Source organism: Pollachius pollachius (genome assembly GCF_949987615.1).
Source record: "Pollachius pollachius genome assembly, chromosome: 13".
NCBI classification, from domain to species: Eukaryota; Metazoa; Chordata; class Actinopteri; order Gadiformes; family Gadidae; genus Pollachius; species Pollachius pollachius.
In genome coordinates, this window is record NC_136946.1 from 6,798,605 (window position 1) to 6,821,271 (window position 22,667).

The 22,667-nt window shown below is 46.8% G+C and overlaps 1 protein-coding gene across 3 annotated transcripts; it reads right to left on the reverse strand.

The window, feature by feature from the left end:
• Positions 1 to 1,659: 1,659 nt before the first annotated feature.
• On the reverse strand, positions 1,660 to 20,934 carry grhl2b (grainyhead-like transcription factor 2b). Of its 3 annotated transcripts, none has more exons than XM_079749620.1 (16): positions 20,854 to 20,934; positions 18,513 to 18,702; positions 16,966 to 17,033; positions 16,272 to 16,671; positions 15,775 to 15,836; positions 15,417 to 15,573; positions 14,508 to 14,619; positions 9,342 to 9,436; positions 7,123 to 7,281; positions 6,425 to 6,482; positions 6,117 to 6,259; positions 5,352 to 5,389; positions 4,962 to 5,053; positions 2,518 to 2,603; positions 2,049 to 2,113; positions 1,660 to 1,799 (listed from the first exon to the last, which is right to left on the reverse strand). In XM_079749620.1, the coding sequence occupies exons 1-16, from the start codon at positions 20,871 to 20,873 to the stop codon at positions 1,685 to 1,687; spliced, it is 1,860 nt and encodes a 619-aa protein (XP_079605746.1). In that variant the 5' UTR covers positions 20,874 to 20,934; the 3' UTR covers positions 1,660 to 1,684. The 3 variants fall into 3 exon arrangements, with proteins under 3 accessions (XP_079605746.1, XP_079605748.1, XP_079605747.1); XM_079749622.1 differs by lacking the exon at positions 20,854 to 20,934 and adding an exon at positions 19,783 to 20,845; XM_079749621.1 differs by lacking the exon at positions 20,854 to 20,934 and adding an exon at positions 18,964 to 20,845.
• Positions 20,935 to 22,667: the final 1,733 nt, after the last annotated feature.

A 22,667-nucleotide genomic window follows, 5' to 3' on the forward strand; every position in this document is an offset into this window, starting at 1 on the left:
ATACATCCAGCCCCCGAAATAATGACCTTTTGCATATAACAAGGTTGAAACTGTATGTAAGCAGCATGGTTCTTATTTGATAAGAAATGTGCTCTGTTTGGAAGCTTTAAATTCAAATTTGGAGGTTAAAGATTGAACACTGAGTTCTTAACACAATGGTTCTCTCTTTTTTAAGTGGTCTTGATCATTTACAGGAAGGACTAATTGCTTGTACTATTTGCAACGTTATCACCTCCATGTTGATGGTGATCAATGGTTCATGAACCGTAAATTAAGAATGAATCGTTAACTCTTAAACGTAGAGCTGTTCCTCCGAGTCCGCCCCTCTGTATTTCATTAGGAGCAAGTTGTGGTCAAGTGCCAAATATAGACACACAGAAAAAGAAAAAGAAAACTACCACCACCATGACCACACAGTATTATATCAATGTATACTGTATGATTGTTATGTGTTATCCGAAGAACAAAGATCCTTTGTCTCATCATTTTTGTAGATTTTTGTATTGTAACTTGCATTTTGTGTTCAACGTAGGAAATGTCCATTTTTTGTTTTCTTAATAAAGTAAAAAATGGAAGGTGTTTGTTGTATAGATGACATTACTGGGTGTTCACGTATTTTATTTTATCAAATTCAGTTCAACACAATAAGACTAACAAAACCAAAGGAGTGTGGTTCCTCCCTCACAAGATATTGACAACATAGATACATATTGTTTATACAAATACACAAATGTCTTTTATAATGAAAGTCAGTTTGCTCACATGTAACTAAAAGTTTGGCCATTTTAAATACATGACATTTTAAGAAGTGGCTTTTAAATAAAAAACAGCAAAAGGGCATGGGGTCGGGTGAAATGTATCGGACCTTCCTCATACATCGACGAGGTGCATCACAATATCATTCATTAGAAGCATTAATAAATAAAGACGCCAACGGTTGACATATTTAGCGACGATCCGGGGACGTGAAAGCGTCTCTAGATGGATCACCGTTGGAACCCGGACGTTGACCTTGACGGAGATATGATGCGGCGGTCATGTAATCCAACAGGACAATAAAAGGTAAATGTACACGGTGAAGAAAAAAGTTTCACAAAAAAATATATTTTATACAAAGGTACATGTTTCGCAAAAAAAAAGCAGTTGGCACTTTGGGTCCACCCTCTGGCCAAACCCTATCTCCACTTTAGGGCATAAGGTCACAGAGTGAAGCCCAAACTATACTTCTGCGGCCATTGCGTCGGTTATTTGCGGCGTAAGACTACGACGGCTGTTCAACGCAGGAGTATAGCTTGTCCTTAAGTACACAGTAAGAGTTACAGTAACTGGCTCATGAAGACTTAGACACTGGAGCAGCCATGATGAAATCCCCCCCCCCCCCACAACCCCTCTTCATCGAACTCCTCTTCTTCCTATTCACCCTCTCTTCACTCAATCCATCACCATTATCCACCGCCTCTGTCACACGGTCTTCTATCCAACGATGACCGCGGACCAGATCCCGGGTCAGTCGTGCGTTGTCTTGTGACGTCACACTGATTTTTTTTTTTGCGATCTCTGCGTCGGCGGTGACGTGTTTCAAGTCCCGCTGACAGACGGTCAAGACGGCCAACCGGAAGGGCACCGGCTTTAGAACTCCCCCCCCCCCCCCCCCCCCCCCCCCCGCAGTTCAGCCAACGAGCAGTCAGATCTCGGTGAGCGTGACCTTGTAGGCGTCGCCGAAGCTCTCGATGTGCAGGATGAAGGTGTCCTCGTTGGAGTAGTGCTCGATGACGTTGTCGTCCATGTTCACCAGGATCCTGCATGCAAGGGGTTGGTTTTAACGAAGAGCGCGAGGTCAGGAGACCGCTGGGCCCTGGTGTGTCGTGATGTGCAGCGTGGGTAGGTCACAAGAAGGCCTTTGGATAAAACTGTTCTATGACTCTGTTTTTTAATTGTATGAGGGGTTTGTGAGCCTCCGCTGAGGAGACGTCGTTCATTCTTCCATTCTCCCATATTCTAAACACTCAAACCTAGCATCGTGATCAAAACCATTCACATTCGCTTACCCTTTTTTACTCTTTTTGTACACTTTAGCTATCCTCTCCGTGGGTATGCCATATTTCTCTGATATCTGTAGGGCATAGAAAACCAAAGCAAAACATGTAAAGCATTTAAGCTAGCACAACATGACACAACAGCACACAAACAGTTGACATATATCTGTACACTTTATCTGTGGGTTATGTACGACAGTACAACACTGATCCCTGGGGTGTGTGTGGGGTGTGTGTGGTGTGTGTGTGTGTGGTGTGTGTGTTTGGGGTGTGTGTGGGGTGTGTGTGGGGTGTGCTGTGGGGTGTGTGTGGTGTGTGTGTGTGTGGGGTGTGTTTGGGCTGTGGGATGTGTGCTGTGTGTGTGTGTGTGTTTGGGGTGTGTGTTGTGGGGTGTGTGCTGTAGAGTGTGTGCTGTAGAGTGTGTGTTGAGGGGTGTGTGGCTGTGCTGTGGAGTGTGTTTGTGCGGTGGGGGGGTCCTCACCGCGTCGATCAGGCCCCTGAGGGTGGGGGACTTGAGCATCAGGGCGTCGAACACCTCCTCGTCCTGCTTCCGCACGTACAGCAGCACTGGGGAGGAGCACAGAGCGGCAGGAGTCAGTGGGGGAGGAGCCTCTCTCTCTCTCTCTCTCTCTATCCCCCTCTCCCGCTCTTTCTGTCTCTTTCTCTGTCTCTGTGTCTCACTCTTTCTCCCTCTCTCTCTCTTTCTTTGACTCTCTCCCTTGCTCTCTTTCTCTCTCTCTCTCTCTCTCTTTCTGTCCCTCTCTCTCTCCCTCTCTCTCTCTCTCTTTCTCTCTTTCTGTCCCCCTCTCCCGCTCTTTCTGTCTCTTTCTCTGTCTCTATGTCTCTCACTCTTTCTCCCTCTCTCTCTCTTTCTTTGACTCTCTCCCTCGCTCTCTTTCTCTCTCTCTCTCTCTCTCTTTCTGTCCCTCTCTCCCTTTCTCTCTCTCTCTCTCTCTCTCTCTCCCTCTCTCTCTCTTTCTGTCCCTCTCTCCCTCTCTCTCTCCCTCTCTCTCTCTCTCTCTTTCTGTCCCCCTCTCCCTCTCTTTCTGTCTCTTTCTCTGTCTCTATGTCTCTCACTCTTTCTCTCTCTCTCTCTTTCTGTCTCTTTCTCTGTCTCTATGTCTCTCACTCTTTCTCTCTCTCTCTCTTTCTGTCTCTTTCTCTGTCTCTATGTCTCTCACTCTTTCTCCCTCTCTCTCTCTTTCTTTGACTCTCTCCCTCGCTCTCTTTCTCTCTTTCTCTCGCTCTTTCTGTCCCTCTCTCCCTTTCTCTCTCTCTCTCTCTCTCTCCCTCTCTCTCTCTTTCTGTCCCTCTCTCCCTCTCTCTCTCCCTCTCTCTCTCTCTCTCTCTTTCTGTCCCCCTCTCCCTCTCTTTCTGTCTCTTTCTCTGTCTCTATGTCTCTCACTCTTTCTCTCTCTCTCTCTTTCTGTCTCTTTCTCTGTCTCTATGTCTCTCACTCTTTCTCCCTCTCTCTCTTTCTTTGACTCTCTCTGTCGCTCTCTCTCTCTCTCTCTTTCAGTCCCCCTCCTCCGCTCTTTCTGTCTCTTTCTCTGTCTCTATGTCTCTCACTCTTTCTCCCTCTCTCTCTCTTTCTTTGACTCTCTCCCTCGCTCTCTTTCTCTCTCTCTCTCTCTCTCTTTCTGTCCCTCTCTCCCTTTCTCTCTCTCTCTCTCTCTCTCTCTCTCTCCCTCTCTCTCTTTCTGTCCCTCTCTCCCTCTCTCTCTCCCTCTCTCTCTCTCTCTCTCTTTCTGTCCCCCTCTCCCTCTCTTTCTGTCTCTTTCTCTGTCTCTATGTCTCTCACTCTTTCTCTCTCTCTCTTTCTGTCTCTTTCTCTGTCTCTGTCTCTCACTCTTTCTCCCTCTCTCTCTTTCTTTGACTCTCTCTGTCGCTCTCTTTCTCTCTCTCTCTCTCTCTCTCTCTTTCTATCCCTCTCTCCCTCTCTCTCTCTCTCTCTCTCCCTCTCTCTCTCTTTCTGTATCATTCTCAGTCTCTATGTCTCTCTCTCTGTCTCTTTCTCAGTCTTTATGTCTCTCTCGCTTTCTCTGTCCCTCTCTTTTCTCTCTCTCTTTCTGTTTCTGTGTCTCTCTCTGTCCCGCTCTTGGTTTGTATCTCTCTCTCTCAGTCACCCATGTGTGTCTCTCCCTCTCACAGTCTCTCCCTCTCTCTCTCTCTCTCTCTCTCTCTCCCTCGCTATCTCTCTAGTGTTGGTCCTCATCTGTCTGATCTTTATGGAAATGCCCTCAGCGTGATATGAAAACAGGGGAACATTAGAGTTGTTATGTTTCACAACGCCGTTCATCTCACTCAGAGTCTCATCCGTCATCAGAGTTCAGGGCGGGGGCCGGAAGACGTCACAGAGGATTACATATTGTGGATGACAGGACGATGAGTCTTTACTTTACAGGATGAGGTTGAGTCTATGAATCATCCTTTATTGATCTGTGATCAGATGAGGCCCTAGATTGGAATATTCTCAAATAAAAAACCTCAAAGTGTAGAAATACTGGGTGGCGTTAAGCTCCAAGCAGAAAGGTTCCCGGTTTGATCCTCAACGCCCACCACCTCAGCTGTAGTCATTAGATGTCCTAACCCCAGTACGGCTTAACAACTTGAATCTGAATTCACAGGAAGTCACTATGGGTGAAAGTGTCTGCTAAATGACAACAGCGACACTCTCATTGATCTGTGGTTCACAGATCAATCTATCTCCAAGTTGTTGTGAGATATCAAAAACACTTCCTCTTTCCACTCATCAATAGGTTCATTATGTCGACCGATCAGGTCCATACTGAGTCTCTATTCTATGGCTAATAGATGAACAATTAGGACTTGTAGACATGCCGTATAGTCAGCAGCTCTATCCTATACCGGTAGTGTTTTCTGCCTCTATATATATATTGTTATTAATATTGATATTCATCCTACCTCTCTTGTGTGTCTCCTCTTTCAACTGTTTGACCGGGGAGGGACAGAGGTCTTCGTCTGATGACCGGAACATTCTTTTCACCAACACGCTCCTGACACACACACACACACACACACACACACACACACACACACACACACACACACACACACACACACACACACATACATAAACACACACATAAACAAACAAACACACACACACACACACACACACACACACACAGAAATGTTGGTTATACTCCTGTCTCTGATATGTTCATCTTGCCTTTACATCATATTAATGTCACATTTACATATATATATTTACATATTTACGTCTCATTGACGGAACATTGTAAGAACATCTCGGGCTCATAAAAGATAATACAAGAAGTAGTATTTGCTCACCCCTCTCTCTCGATCTCTTCGGGGTTGTAGGCAAAGACCTGGAACACAACAGGACAACAGTTCAGCATTAGTTCATACGATAAAACCTTTAGAAAGAAGTCTTTGGTATCGTCGGTCAACAATTCAATAAAGACACAGGCTCGACTCCAGGATCTCCCCTTGAGTTTGAACTAGGAGAGGAGACTTGAGTCTGTCAGTCAGTCTGTCAGTCTGTCAGTCAGCCAGTCTGTCAGTGTGTCTGTCTGTCTCTCTGTCAGTCAGTCGATCTATCAGTCTGTCAGTCTGTCAGTCTTTCAGTCTGCAGTCTGTCAGTCTGTCTGTCTGTCTGTCTGTCTGTCTGTCAGTCAGTCGATCTATCAGTCGGTCTGTGTGTCTGTCTGTCATTCTGTTAGTCAGCTGTGGAGCTACCTGTCCGGCTCTCAGCAGGTTCCCAAAGTCTGTCTGTCTGTTTCTCCGTCTCTCTCTCTCTCTCTGTCAGCCGGTCAGGTGTGTCTCTACCTGTCCAGCCCGCTGCAGGTTCCCAAAGCCTGTCAGTCAGTCATTCAGTCAGTCATTCAGTCATTCAGTCATTCAGTCAGTCCGTCATTCAGTCATTCAGTCAGTCCGTCAGTCCGTCAGTCCGTCATTCAGTCCGTCAGTCCGTCAGTCAGTCCGTCAGTCCGTCAGTCCGTCAGTCAGTCCGTCAGTCCGTCAGTCCGTCAGTCCGTCAGTCCGTCAGTCAGTCAGTCAGTCAGTCCGTCCGTCAGTCAGTCTGTGTGTCTCTACCTGTCCGGCCCGCTGCAGGTTCCCAAAGTGGACGTCGGGGATGAAAAGGACGGGCTGGGCCTCCAGGTCAGTCAGGTTCTTGAAGAAGGTGGCATCGCTCTTCGTCTGGGCCGTGATCACACCCCCCGTACCGCCGTCCTTGCCTGGGGGGGAGAGGAGGTGGAGAGGGGAGGGGAGGAGGAGGAGTGATGGGGGGAGAGGATGGAGAGGGGAGGAGAAAAAAGTTATTTTGAAAGTTTAAGTAAATCCATTTACTGTAAGAAATCAAATGTATTATTGTTTTGACTGTTATTATATTGGGCTCATACCTTTGGACTTCTTACGGAACTGTTTTCTCTCCTCATCCCGAATCTTCCTCTCAGCTCCCTGAAAAGGAAGTAAAACAAGAGAATTAACAATGTGTAATTATGTGTTACATTATGTGAGTTTTTATCATTAACATACAGAACATATTCATCCCTTAACAATTCTCATTCAACGTCAACTAATGATTATACTTATTACCGTTCAAATGCCGCCTGTTCTAAACGCTGCCCTGTTTAAACCACTAGAGGGCAGTAAAGCATCAAAATAAAACCATCCAGCGCTGACGCTTCCAGCCATCGAGAAACTCAAGGTGTGAATTTCACGGGGTCTGAAATCCCAATGATTGACTCTTGGGACCCCTTGAAATCCCAACAGCAAAATTTTGGGGGTCTTTTGAAAAGTCTTAAAAACATTTTTTCACAGGCAATTGTTGCTAAAAAAAATATTTTTTAAAAGTGGACTACTTCCAGTATTCATTATTGAAAAGACAAACTATTTATCGAAATACATGAATTGGCTACAGAAAAATATGATTGCATTTCCTCATAATTTGCCATTGAATACCCAGTTGATTCCAGTCAGGCTTTCTTCCATGGGTGGTGCTGTTGCAAAGGTTCCACAATCCAAAGCTGTGCATTTTTGTTTAGTTTAAGTGTCCCGAGAAGCTTAACCTCCATTGGCCCTGACCTTAGACCCTCACCTTGTCGCAGAAGACCTTGATCTGGGAGTAGGCCCGGTGCAGAGGCTTGTTGCTGCGGTTGTTGTAGCTGTAGGTGTCGATCTGGATCATGAGCGGCAGGCCCTTCACCCCCTTCTGGGATGAGAAGTCTGTGCTCAGGCAGTTCACCGTGATGAAGATCTGGAGAGGAGAGGGGAGGGGAGGACACAAGCTTAAACTTAGAAAAAGGGGGTGTTTGATGAGCTCCACTCTGAAGACTTAAGAATCACAATTGTATGTTTTAAATGGAGAGACTTTTAGACAATAACATTTAAATAAATATTTTTAATTGTATATTTGAAAATTTGAATCAACAAGACAGTGCGGGTCCACTGCTGATAAAAAAAAAATGATCGGACTGGATTCCGACTTATTTCCTAAGTGTAACAACTCCCTGTTCCCGTACATTTTACTTCCGTCACAAAACCCAAAGCATCACAATTGCAGGTGTATCGAATGCTCCCAGCTCTGTTTACCAATGCGGGAAGTGTTGTGTTTAAGGCCTAACCTCATGCCTTTCAGCAAACAGCCTAACGCAACACCCTGATACACCCACACCCCTCTTCTGGGGCTGAATGCGATCGCAGCCTCAGACAAACCAAAGTATTTCATTACTCACTCGGTTGAGTTGTTCATTAACCCGTGGCCATAAAAGCCCACCAGTTAAAACATCACACTGTTCTAACGTTACGCTGAACTTGTGTTTTCCAAAGGGAACAGCTTCCTCGATGCCGTTGGAATAGGAGATGGCCAACCAGGCCAGGGTGTGGCCCTTAGTAAGGAATTCTGTCAACGTTAAACCGTCGGGTCTTTAATTTAGATTAAAGTGCGTGGAGGGGAGGCTGGATTAACACAACACTATAGGGGGAGGAGTTCAGGGTATGTTTGTTTATTTGTTTGTTAGCATTTATTTTGAGTTAAGGACCGGTTCTCCAGGCGTTTGTGTCCTGATACATAATCCTCAGAGGAGGGGCTGGATGAAACAGATCTGAGGTGAGGTAAGGCCTCGATTGGAACACTAATGTGCAGAACAACAACAGTAAAACGCAGACAGACCACAGGACAATCCCTGTGTGGTACTCAGTCCACCTGGCCCGTGATGCTGCCAGCTGCCGTGGAACCACACTGAGAAGGCACCAGTGCCGAGGAGGAGATGGCTAACCGCCCACCAGCTATACGTCTCACTTAGGAAGGACAACACACACGCACAATAGAGAGACTGTGGGGAGGGGAGGGGGGGGGGAGAGGCTCTTTGTCTCCACGCTCCGATTAGAATGAAAATTAGGAAAATGTAAAGCACACACGCACACACAGACGATCACATACAGGCGCCCCCCCCCCCACACACACACACACACACACACACACACACACACACACACACACACACACACACACACACACACACACAGAAAGAAAGACCCATTGAACCGTAGAAATGAGGGCAAAACACACAGTGAAGGGTGGGGATGGTGATCAGTGTGGGTGTGTGTGTGTGTTTGTGTGTGTGTGTATATAGGCCCTTGGGGGCCTATTCAAACAGTGACAGGGACTCTTTAAGGAGTGGCCACAAAGGCGGACAAATAAAGGGAAGGTATACACCTGTGGTTTCTACAGATCTGTCTGACGTAGAGCTAGCATGTCCCCTAGCTTAGCGGCTCACCCCATGTAGGCCGTACGCATGCACAGCATGTGTGCTGATGTCCACAGCGTGAGCTCAATAGGCGCAGAGGAACCACATCCAAAGAGAGATATTGTGGGAGCTGAAGGTTTTGAACTGAGGTAACTTTTCTGCTGTTATCCCAGTTTGTAAACGTTGGTATGAACCCAAACTTCCCGTTTGAAGGGGGGGGGGAGGGAGGGTTCTGGTTTGAATGAATCAGCATAAAAAGACCGGCTCTACAACCTCCTCTTTGTTTAGTGTCTTTCTCAAACACAAGCCGCAGGGAAACCAGTACACAGAGAACAGAACGTATTACTCTAGAGAAATACATACAGCGATATGGATCTGTGTGTGTGTGCGTGAGCATGTGTGTGTGTGTGTGCGTGCGCACGTGTGTGTGTGTGTGTGTGTGCATGTGTGTGCATGTGTGTGCGTTTTTTGCATGTATGCATGCGTATGTGTGCGCGTGAACGTGTGTGTGCATATATGCATGCGTGTGCGTGTCTGTGTGTGTGTGGTTGTGTGTTGTGTAGCTCACCTTGGCCTCTTCGTTGACATCCCAGGTGAAGGAGACGGCGTTGTAGGCGATCTCCTCGATGTTGCTGATGGTGTTGAAGCTCTCCTTGTAGTCGGCTGGGGGGGGGGGCAGTGGAGAGGGGGTAACAGGATGTACCTCTTTATTATTATATCGCAGCATCTCGGTTGTTCTTACTATGAGTATCGTTTGAGCGGGGTTTAGTATCGTTTTAATAAATGTTGTCTTCTTTATTTTAATCTCTTTTGAAAACGAGCTGTAAAAGTACAAAAAATATAGAACAAACCATCACCAGTTACACTCGCTTTCCCTCGAAACAAGACCGAAGATTCTCAGGTCGAACAGAAACAAACAAGACAACACAAACAAACACGTAAATATATATATATGTATAAATATGTATATATACATATATATATATGTACTGTATATATATATGCTTTGGCAGATAAAAGGCTATCTGCCAAATCAAGTGGCTCTAGGGCTGCCAGATAAGCACTTAAATGGCACGCTTCATTTTATAGATAAACCTTATCTGCTAGAGCAAATAAGCACCCAGGCTTCAAAGGCGTGTGTTTGGGTGCATTTGTGCGTGCCTGTATGCATGTGTGGGCGCGTGTGTGTGTGTGTGTGTGTGTGTGTGTGTGTGTGTGTGTGTGTGCATGTGTGTGTGTCCCCAAACAGAGGGGTCGTGTTGAAGAGCCACAGTGTAAGCCCGGAGTCTGGCTATCGATGACCTCACTGATTACAGAGAGGAAGTGATTGTGATTGGCCACAGGGGATCACAGTCCTCGTCTCTGAGGAGATGGGGACTGGCCAGTCCGTCTCTGAGACTTAGTGGATAAAGATCGTCAGACGTCGCAATTTGATGGCTAATCAAGTTAGTTCGATTGATTGATGGGTCGTTCGATTGATTTTAAATCAGTTTATTTTTATAGTTCAATGTCATGTTCCCAACACGATGAGGGCGATCCAACTTGTTTTATTGCATGTGAACCACAGACAAACTTTTATTGGGACCACCGTTTCCTGTGAGTCACCGCCGCGGTCTGAACCACACACACACACACACACACACACACACACACACACACACACACACACACACACACACACACACACACACACACTATCGCTCTGCAAACAAAACCAACCCGTTTGATGCAAACGGCCGTTTACAGGCTGATGAGCTGTACACACACACACACACACACACACACACACACACACACACACATACACACTGTGGCATCCCGCCGCTGAACCTCGGACCGGGCGGGTCCGAGGACACGCAGTAGACCTGGTTTACCGTCGCCACCCTCCAGCCGGCGACAGAGAGCACCACGTCTCTCCCCCCAATCAGCGCAATCGGGGACACCTGGCCGGAGGAAGGGAAAGGACCAGAAGCCGGACTTAAAAGGGGCACGAGTCCGCACCACGGGAGGAGTGACACGGAGGGAGTAAGCACCAGACCGGGCGAACGGCGAGTGACGCGGAGGGAGTACGCACCAGGGCGAAGCGACACGGAGGGATTCCACACCGCGCCGGGCAAGTGACACGGAGGGAGTACTCGCTAGACCGGGAGAAGGGCGAAGCGACACGGAGGGATTCCGCACCGCGCCGGCGATCTAGAGGCTCACGGAGACCCTAGCACGAGGATACAGACTATTTATTCTGTCGAAATAAACGCAGACTGCGGCTTTAACCCCTGCTTTCCGTGTAATTCCTACCGGGTATCTGACACTTGAGACGGGTTGCCACAACACACACACACACAAACACATACACACACTCACACACACAAACGCACACACACAAACACACAAACAGACACACACCCATATTCATATCCCTGTCAGAACATGACAACGGGCTGCCAGTAAGACACCCGAAGTTCCTTAAAAGTCTAACTATCAATCATTTCAGCAGACCGAAAACATAATCAGAGTCACTGCTTTTTATGTTAACAGGATCTATACATCAGGCATACCGCTCCAAATCGTCCAAATTACACCGAAACTGGTGGGATCGCATTTAAGCCTTTCTAATTGGCTACTTCAACAATCCCCTCGCATCCCCCACCTCAACAAACACACAGACAGACGCACACAGGTACACACACACACACACACACAGGTACACGCACACACACACACACACACACACACACACACACACACACACACACTCACACACTCCGGCAGAGGCAGAGTGGAGGCAGAGCAGGTGCACAGGAAGCCGGGACACGGTGCACACACCGCTTGTTAGCCTCACCGTTAAACGACCCATCCATTCAAATCACCTCCCCCGTCCCTTCCCCCTCCCCCCATCCCATTCTTGTAGCCAGCGCCTCGGGCAGCGGTACATCGCCCCCGCCCCTGCCCGCCCCTCCCCTTCCTGCTATTCAAATCCCCCGCCTCGGCGCCACCAGTGTCGGGTTACGGCCCCCCTGATCCGGCCCCCCCGCCCCGCCCCTGGACCCAGAGCCCTACAGGAGGGGGGTCGAGAGAAGAGGAGGGGAGTCATCTGGCCGGCGGACCACCACCCCATCCTCACGCCCCCCCCCCCCCCCCCCCCCCCCCCCAACAGACATGCTGTTGGGGGGGAGGGGGTCCGGTGTGGCCAGACAGGACTTTTACTTTATGTGATCCTCTGTTGGAGTACAATGCCTCGGTCGGTTCAGCCCTGAGGGCGGCGGGGAGTGGAGCATCACACACACACACACAAACACACACGCACACACACACACACACACACACACACACACACACACACACACACACACACACACACAGACACACACACACACACACGTAGAGAAACACGCACGGAGAAAGACTAACTCACACATGTAGAGATGAACGTATCGATACAGACACACACACACACACACACACACACACACACACACACACACATGCAGGGACGCACGTATACACACAGACTCTCACACACATACACACACATACACACATGCAGGGACGCACACATAGAAACTAACTCACACGCGCACACACACAAACACACACACACACGTGTAGAAACCCACGCATAGACACACACACACACATACACTTACACACACACAGAACCCCCCCCCCCCCCCCGGGTTTTTTTGTGGGGAAATGAAATGAACTGGACAGGAACCATTAAGAGGATCTCCGGGCGCGAGGTGAAGCATGTGTACCAAAAAGGAGAATTCAGTCGGCGCTGGTGGTTCGCTCAGAGCGGGTGTGGAGGAGAGGGGGAAGGAAGGACTTTGGACCGAGAGTCTGATTCACATCAGACTCGACTTGTTTTGGCTATTTCTAAAATCATGAGTGGATGGGGTAGTGTCTAAATGTTGACGATAGGGATTGTTAAAATCGTGGTATGTGGAGAACTAGGGAGACGCACACACACACACACACACACACACACACACACACACACACACACACACACACACACACACACACAGCAGGGGCCAAATTGATCTCAGACAGAGCAGAACCAGCTTACAGTGTTGCTAGCATACCAGTCTCTGTCCTAACCTGTGTGTGTGTGTGTGTGTGTGTGTGTGTGTGTGTGTGTGTGTGTGTGTGTGTGTGTGTGTGTGTGTGTGTGTGTGTGTGTGTGTTGGGGGGGTGTTACTGTTTGTGTGTATGTTGTTTTCTGCTTTGGGTGTGTGTCCATATTTGGGAGTTTGCGTTTGTGTGTGTATGTGTGTGTAAGTGTGTTAGTGTGTGTGTGTAAATGTAGTTTTTCCCATGGGGTGTATGCCCATGTTCTGGAGTGTGTGCGTGTTCATCAATTTTCACTTTGGGTGTATGTCCGTGGTCGGTCGGGTGTGTGTGTGTGTGTGTGTGTGTGTGTGTGTGTGTGTGTGTGTGTGTGTGTGTGTTTCCCTGGTCCTCCACATACCACTGGGACTCAGTACGAGCAGCAGGCCCCAGCTTGTTGCATCATTGAGCACTACTCTCACAGGAAAGCAGTTCAAACACAACCACTGGAAACGTTCGATGACGCATCTTGAATTTAGGATTGTCATATTAAAAATAGAATTTCCGCTGAAACTGAATGGAGCCTTACAATAAACATATGAATACTGTGTTTTTTCTAAAATTATTTTTTTAGGGGGGTTTAAATTAATTCACTAATCGGTTGTCTGATTTCAAGTGTGCCAGAGAGAAATAAAGCTCAACTCAAAGTTTAAGGCTGAAAAAAAGCAAGAGGATTTCAGCAATAGCTTACGCCTACGCTTCAAAACAACAATTTAAAGATTTAGAGTAGTCTTGCTCAATCTCCCGAGCAATGTCGAGAAGATCAACAGATTTATAGTGTGTGTCCACACAACAGCTAGTCATTATGGGACTTTAGTCTGTGTTTGGGTGTGTGTGCGTGCCTGCGTGAATGCTTGCATGCGTGTGCATGTGTGTATGTTGTTTTCTGTCTGTCTCAGACATTGCACAGCTAGGAAACCCCCCAGGCAATCCTTTTTGGTGGGTGCTTGTTTGCCCTCTAGTTTAGTCTTGTCTCGGGTTATTACACGACCACATTCCAACATTTCACTGTCAGAAATCGATTTTTGTTTATTGTGTATCTATTTTTATCTGCACTATTCCTTGCTCGTGAACTTACTGTTACTGTCCTGGATGTTGTTCTGGGGTTGTTTTAGTGTTGAGACAGGTAACACAGTTGCTATGTTTCTAACCGTTATCCCTTGGCTAGCTTTGTATTGAACCGTTAGCAAAGGAGAAGGGTAGGGTGTTTCCCGCCTAAAGGTTCTGGGCGCAAACCCCAATGGAGCCTGCCTTGAGCACATGGTTTTGTTTTGGTTCTGCGTCAGGTTTTAGCTTGCGGACCAATCATAGCCCTTGTCGCCTCGACGCAAGGTTAACATTTTAGGGAGGCGTACGTCAGGCCCTTGTGGTGGACGCAAGGAGGGTCCGCAAAGACGTTATTGGCCCGTAACCCCCCTTGCATTGCATTAACGTCCTCTATCTTTTGGATAAAAGCCTCTTGAGCATTACTTTGACTTGTGTTTTTTAATGTGGAAATGGGAGTAAGTTGATGTAGCGTTTTTTGATGTTATGTTTTTACTGTTTCACACATCCCGTTACCCTGTTGGGAGACACTAGAGTTTCTCTGAATGCGCTCACACCCCGAGGGCTGGCGCCCGTGCCTTACCGATGTCCAGGACCCTCTGCTTGGCAGTGTGCTGTCTGGAGTGCCAGTACTTCCAGTACTTCAGCTGCTCGTCCCGGTTCTTATCCTCGCTGAACACCACCATGATGACACTCTGGAACACATCAATAGCTGTAAGTTAGACTCTGACATACAGAACTTGTTCAAGTTCACGTTCTTTTTTAAGAGTTTGTTGCCTTCACTGTTCATAAATAACTGGAACTAGTTGTTTTAAATGAATGCATGCACAACACTATATGAAAATATCAACAAATTGGCAACCCCTGTGCGCCGGTCCGTGAAATTTTTTGGAGAATCAAACCGGTCCTTGGTGCGGAAAAGGTTGGGGACCCCTGAGTTAGAGTGTCACTTCGAAAGGCTGGCTAGCTAGTGGATAGTAGCCTCTGGACAAGGCTAAATCATCTTTTAGTTCCCTATTAACCTTTGTCTCCTGTGTGATGTCGCTTTGCTAGCTGGTGGCTGTCTCAGAGAAAAAGTAATATCACATGAAGTCGCTATGGTAGGTGTTCACAATAACTATAGCGGTAATTACTATACTGATAAAACAGTTAACCCCAGCGGGGTTGTATAGAACAAATTAAACTGTGTTATAAGCGAACAGTGTGTGTGGCAATCATCCCGTTTCAAGAAGTTACTTCTGTGTCTTTGCTATACTTTTAAGCGTGTTTAGAGTAGCATACTTAAGGGGACTTTTTAGTGTATTTGATGAACTTACGGTTACCTCTCAGCGTGTTTGATGTGCTTAAGATTCCTTTCAAGTGTGTTTGCTGTGCTTCAGGCTACATCTGAGTGTGTTTGATACGCCTGAGCCCTGTGAAGGGGTCTTAGGGTCGGGGCTTATCATCTAAGCTAGGGGCGGACTAAAACTTAATTGACTAATTGACAACTCACCCGGACTTTGCTGATTGGGTGACGCAGCCGCTTGTTGACGCCCAGCTCGTTGAGGGTGACTGCGTAGAACTGGCCCTTGTTCAGGTATGTCATGGGCCCCTCCCCCTGCTTCTGCCGTAGGGACCGCGTGGCGTCCAGGGTGTATTGGAAACTGTCACTGTTCACGTGCACGAGAGTGGGCACGCACGCACACACACACACACACACACACACACACACACACATTCATACAAAGCACAACTGATTAAGTAAAAAAATATATATATATAAAATAACTAAGCAGACTAGAAAATATTACAAAAGAATAAAATATTATATAATACAGTTATTTCGTTTGCTATGGTGGACAGTGGCTTACACTCGTTCCTGGTGGAACAGGAAGTCCCCATCGTTGGGCATAGAGGAAGGGTTGTGGTACTTCTGTTCAGGAGGGACACACACAAGGGACAAAACAGAAAATGATGACAATTAGTCAAAGTAGGAAAAAAAAAAAACGGCTATATGCAAACAGTAGCCACACCATTCACCCAGTACAGTACATCCACAAAATCTTCCTAGAGAAAATATTGGCAATACAACTGACCCTGCTCTTAAGGTGAAAAGTTCTCCGAATGTCCAATGATAAATTATGAATTAATAGTGGCAGTAAGTGACTAAACAGTCATGTACTACTCTCATTAATCTCTCTCACTCTGCAGCTCTGTGCAGTCGTTCATCCGTTGTGACAACACTGTGTGTTTAACTGGCCTACTTAAGTGGACCAACTGGATTAAATAGACAAAACACACACCCTCCCTCCCCCCCTCCCTCCCTCCCCCTCCCACCCTCCTCCCCGTCCGTCCGTCCGCCTCTCACCATGCTGCTGTCCTCCTCGTAGGGGCTGTCGGGGGAGCTCTGGAGGTCTTTGGTGTAGCTCCCGTGGGGGCCCACCGTGGGGGCCACCTCGTAGGGACTCTGCTCGTAGATCACCCGTGCCGAGTCCTCCCCCCCGCCGTCGCCCCGGTAGTGGAGCCCCGCCCCCATGAACACCGGCGCGTACACCTCCGCCTTCACCACGGCGACCGCCGCGGCCCCGCCCTCCCCTCCTCCCCCTCCCCCTTGTACCACCCCCAGGGAGACAAACTGCTCCCGTTTGCTGTCCAGGTGCTCTGTGCTGATGGACAGCACCGGGACGGACTTGAGGACCTGCACCCGGTTGTCCATGGCTACCTCCGCCTCGTCGTCATTGGTGCCGCTGTTGGTCGACGGCCCCGTCCTACCCAGAATGCATTGAGACAGGATATGAGGATTTGGATCATGGTGTATGTGTTTTAATTACCTGTTTGCCAGTTATTATCAAGACGATGCACCTGGAGTAGAATTACACGGATGGCTTCCACAAATTCTAAATATAAAGGTTTCGCAGTCTGTGAAGATATAATACAGCTTCTGCAGCTACTAAGAGAAATCCAGATGCGATCGTCTTTATATACGGATATAATAAAGGAGCTTTTGAATGTGGTTTTACATCTCAAGTGATGGACCAATCACAGCTTCTGAGGCCACTGACCTCTTCTCCTGCTCTTCTGTGATCTCAACGACCTTTGCCACGGGCAGCAGTCTCTTTTCTTTTGGCACCTGGAAAGATGAATGCAACAAAGATAATCGTGTTATCCTCGTCCATATGTGCTCAGCCCATACACTGTACCAGACCTATGATTGGTCCATCCATCAATAACTATGAGTCTACAATTTATTTTCGATATTACTCAATTGCATTATTGTATTGTATTATTCAAACCCTAACATGTTTATTTGAATGTTTGTTTATTTGACTCTTTGATCTTTTGATATTTATGTGTTTATGTAATCATAAAAACACAAAATATGGGGTCTATCTGCAAGGTTTTAAGTTGATCTGATTGGTCAGATCTTGCAGTAGTCTAGGAGCAGTCGTATGACTTTTAAACAAAGGGTTTTAATGAATGAAGACATCTGATTTGAAGCTATTTATCAAATTAAGACACCTGATTGGAAGGTTTTTAACGGGTAAAGACTCAAGTTTGGACGGACCTTGTAGAAGTCCTAGAGTTGTCCTAGTTCTTCAACTAAAGGTTTTTAATTAATGAAGACACCTGATTGGCAGGTGTTTAACGAACGGCAGCCTGTGATTGGACTACCTTGTAGAAGTCATAGAGCAGCCCATTAACTAAAGGTTTGTGAGGTGTCTAACGAGCGGCGGCCTGTGATTGGACTACCTTGTAGAAGTCGTAGAGCAGCCCATTAACTAAAGGTTTGTGAGGTGTCTAACGAGCGGCGGCCTGTGATTGGACTACCTTGTAGAAGTCATAGAGCAGCCCATTAACTAAAGGTTTGTGAGGTGTCTAACGAGCGGCGGCCTGTGATTGGACTACCTTGTAGAAGTCGTAGAGCAGCCCATTAACTAAAGGTTTGTGAGGTGTCTAACGAGCGGCGGCCTGTGATTGGACTACCTTGTAGAAGTCGTAGAGCAGCCCATTAACTAAAGATTTGTGAGGTGTCTAACGAGCGGCGGCCTGTGATTGGACTACCTTGTAGAAGTCGTAGAGCAGCCCATTAACTAAAGGTTTGTGAGGTGTCTAACGAGCGGCGGCCTGTGATTGGACTACCTTGTAGAAGTCATAGAGCAGCCCATTAACTAAAGGTTTGTGAGGTGTCTAACGAGCGGCGGCCTGTGATTGGACTACCTTGTAGAAGTCATAGAGCAGCCCATTAACTAAAGGTTTGTGAGGTGTCTAACGAGCGGCGGCCTGTGATTGGACTACCTTGTAGAAGTCATAGAGCAGCCCATTACCTAAAGGTTTGTGAGGTGTCTAACGAGCGGCGGCCTGTGATTGGACTCCCTTGTAGAAGTCATAGAGCAGCCCATTAACTAAAGGTTTGTGAGGTGTCTAACGAGCGGCGGCCTGTGATTGGACTACCTTGTAGAAGTCATAGAGCAGCCCATTACCTAAAGGTTTGTGAGGTGTCTAACGAGCGGCGGCCTGTGATTGGACTCCCTTGTAGAAGTCATAGAGCAGCCCATTAACTAAAGGTTTATGAGGTGTTTAAGGAATGCAGGCCTGTGAATGGACGGACCTTGTAGTAGTCGTACAGCAGCCCCAGGGCGTTGGCGCTGTCCTCGTCCCCGTTGATGCTCATCATGGCCTTGGTGGCGGCGGTGAGCGGGTTCTCCAGGTACGAGCGCCACGCCTCGTCCTCGCTGGTGAAGGCCCGCCGCACGCCCGCGAACGAGCTCTCGTTGGGCACCACCACCACCAGACGTTTGCTGCAGCACACACACAACGAGCCGGAAGGTAAGCCCACGTATGAATACCACAATACACACGTACAATTTCAGACACACGTGTTTTACATAATTTCAACACAAAGGAACAGGAAGTGGCACAAAAGTTGTGAGGTAGTATGTGTGCGGTTGTCTGTGTCCTTGTGTGCGTGAATGCATGAGTCTGTGTTTGCGTGTGTATTTGGCCTTTATGGTCTTGTAGTAGGCCCACTTAAGTAAAGATCATAGGACAGTTAAACACACAGTGTTGTCACAACAACTTAGCCATCAGAAGGCAAGCCCCGGCAACATAGGTGTGTTTCCGGGTAGAAAATCAGGGTCATTAACACCTCTCTGAAAGCCAAATACAGAATAAACTGACACAAATGTATTGAATAATATATGAATACATATAAATAAATAGATATAGCCCATTTAGTGTTTTTCTTTATCCAAAGCCTCCTACAAGAGTGCATAGTACATTCCTAGCAAGGAATCAAATTTTAAACCTTGGTGGATGTTTATTAAATAAAGTGTATCACATAAAAGAAAAATGTCTACCAGTCTTCTGTTCTTCTAATTCTATCATCTACACTAATCTCTCTATTAAATTGTATTATTATTTAACACATTATGCATTTTGTCCTTCTGTGGCGCCAACCAGGCCAACATTGAACCACTCTTTGTGTATGTCTCGCCTAACACACACACGCTACGGAAGATAAAACACATTTCAACAACTGTACTGTATGTAGAGCAGACCAACATTCAAAATGTTGGTCTGGCCCTGTTTGCATGTTGCCACGTGATGGACAGGCGATAACCAGAAGAACTGCCTGCGACGGCATAACGAAGCTTAGCGTGTTTCTGTTTCTTAATGTTTACATGTAAACACGACGAGCATAGGGGCCCATTGAGGTTCACTATGGGACTCAAAGATCAATCTAAGTTGTTTATATTTTGAAGTGACATTTAAAAGTTAATATTTTGTATGCAAACTTTTAACTGTATTCCCGCTCTGACTGTATTCACTATCTGGCTTAACTGTATCAGATAAATCCAAAAAAACATTAAACGCATCACCTGGATCATCCCCCTTACTCTTTGTATCCATCTCTATAGGCCTACACATATCTTGCACAATACTACTTATTATTAAAACTAATCCTTTTTTAATGGGATATGTTGATACAGGTCGGTGTTTTTCCCATCAATACAGGCAAGTTCAACTGGGAGCACGGCAGAGGCTGGGGCAGGTGCAAAACGCCGAGGGCCAAGTCACCAGGCGCTGTTTGTCGTTGGATGACTCCATGGCTAAGCATTGCAGAGAGCTGGTGGAAGGTCATAATGATACCTCCAACATCCATGTAAAGCCTAGTCCTACACGTCCTGGCAAGCATTAGTCTATGGATCCAGTAGGCCTAATTCCGTTGTTTTTTTCATGATACACAAAATAATGACCCCAATGGAATGTTAATTTATATCGCCTGAATTAGTATACAGAGGAGGTTATAGTAAATAAGAAAGAATATAGGCCTACTTGATTGTATTGTAAACTAACATCGGAGTATACATAAATTATAGCCGTATTCAATCAAATGGTCCCATTGCATGGCCTTTAAATGTTGATTTAGTTGATACTCCAATTTTTTTTTTGCTATTGCAGTGTCGCTATTTTATACTCAATATTATTCCTGGTAAATTCCAAAACTTGGCCATCAACAGATTAGGCTCTGAGCACACAACCTCAACGTCCAAGAGGTAACTATGGATAACCCTACATTATGAAACAGCTAACAACGGCGGAGGTCAAGTTAAAAACAAATCCACATTATACACTGGTTTGAAGAAATGTCAAATCCTAGAATACGGTAGGCTATTTCCATAATCCAAAAATGGCGAATTCCGCTTTCGGGAAATCCAGGAGCGCAAAGCGGTGCGTAAGCAAGTTATAAACTAGGTCGTTATTTCTCAATCAAAAATAATAACAGCGCATGACGACATTTCCTACTGACTCTGAATCTTAAAAACGAAACAACGACCCTAAAAGCTCGCATAGCACCCCAGAAAAGCCCCGCATAAAGTTTTTTTTTCTTCTTCTTCTGTTCTGAAATGGACATGAACGCATCCTCCCCGCTCGGCTCGGTCACTTACTTGTCTGTCTCCTGTGACATATTCTGCTTCCTCTACGATTCTTCCTTGTGAAACTGGACTTTCAAGTCGGAGCAGGTAACAGTGTGAGTGAATTGCCAGAAGTTGAGCTACAGGTAAGTCGACTTTTTCTTGCTCTCTTCCCCCCCCCACCTCCACCACCCCCTCCCTCCCTCCCACCCAACCCCTCAGTCCTCCCCCCCACCTCACAGGTAAAGGTGCTGCACCTCTGTATGCTTTAGCTGTCACCGACCGCGGATCAGACAATCGACCGCCTTCATTTGTAATTAAAGAAGTAAAACAACATACTCGTCATTAGTCAAGTATTTTCATTTCCTTTGAAAAAAATAGGCGGAGGGGATCTTGGTTAAAAAATTTCTTTCACTGTGTGGGGGACAAGAATTCAGCTTGAGGCCGAACCTGGTTCCTGATTGGCTGGTTTCCCGTGCACTTGCTTCGATGATAGGCTGGCGGTTAGAGAGCAGGTAGGACTCATCACATCAGCCCCGGGCCAAACCCCGTGCCCCGGTCCTCGACAGAGCAGGCGGCCGAGGCACTAAGACCCGGTTAAATGTTCACTGACCACAAATAGTTGCCATGAGAAGGAAAAATATTTGTAATGCGCAAATCCTTATTTAGTGACACACTGTAGGCTGCTCGAAGCTAGCATGATAATGTGTTTACAGGCTATTATCAATAACACTTCAGGACCCATTTACACTAGGGAGGCACACACACACACACACACACGCAAACACACACGCACACACACACACACACACACACACACACACAAACACAAACAAAACACATTCTTGACATTAGCATTATTTGCACTGAAGTCGACATCCATCTGAATTGGTACTGTCAGTCGCCTTATGTACACACAATGAGCTCTTGCTGTGTGCGTGTGTGCACGTGCACGTGTGTGTGCACGCGCCCGTGTGTTTGTGTGTGCCTGCGTGTGTGTGTGCTTCAGTCCATCTTCAGAGGACAGAAGGTGGGGTGGCGGCACTCTTTAACACACACAATAGTATTGTTCCCTTAATGAAGGCCGATTGTATGGAGGGGAGATCCTCTGATTAGCCTACAGAACAAGCAGCAGTCTATAGTGGAGCAGTGTGTGTTTGTGGGAGGGGGGGAGTGTTTGTGTGTGTGTCTGTGTCTGTGTGGGTGTGTAGGAGTGTGTGTGTGTGTGTGTGTGTTTGTGTGTGTGTGTGTGTGTGTGTGTTTGTGTGTGTGTGTGTGTGTGTGTGTGTGTGTGTTTGTGTGTGTGTATGTGTGTGAGTATGTTTGTGTGTGTGTATGTTTGTGTGTGTGTGTGTGTGTGTGTGTGTGTGTGTGTGTGTTTAGGAGTGTGCTTGAGAGAGAGAGGCATCATGAGCATTTCATTAAATCGACCTGACGTATGTTTGAAGTTGACCGATAAAGGCTCACAGTTCTTTTTGACGGGTATTATTTCAACCATTCAATCATGTTTGCATGACAACATTCAGAATTTTGCCCATGAATGAATAGCTCCAGGCACACTTTTATGGAAATTCAAAAACAAAGTCTGGGCTTCAGTTGAACCGTCTCTTTGCTAGTGTGTATGTGTGTGAGTGTGTATATGTGTGTGTGTGTGTGTGTGTGTGTGTGTGTGTGTGTGTGTGTATGTGTGTGTGTGTGTGTGTGTGCGTGTGTGTGTATGTGCGAATGCAGGTGCATGTGTGTTCGTGTCTATGGATTGTGTTTGCATGCTTTGCCAACAGTCTATACTCCCTCGCCCAATTTGTATTAGCGAGCACCTGGCCGTGTGTGTCTGTGTGTGTGTGTGT

Coding starts and splice junctions, on each gene's coding strand:
- grhl2b (XM_079749620.1), bottom strand. CDS start 20,873: ATGTCACAGGAGACAGACAA. Junction 14,620..15,416: donor ACCCAATCAGCAAAGTCCGG/GTGAGTTGTCAA, acceptor GATGTGTTCCAG/AGTGTCATCATGGTGGTGTT. Junction 2,604..4,961: donor AGAGGAGACACACAAGAGAG/GTAGGATGAATA, acceptor GCTCCTCCCCAG/TGCTGCTGTACGTGCGGAAG.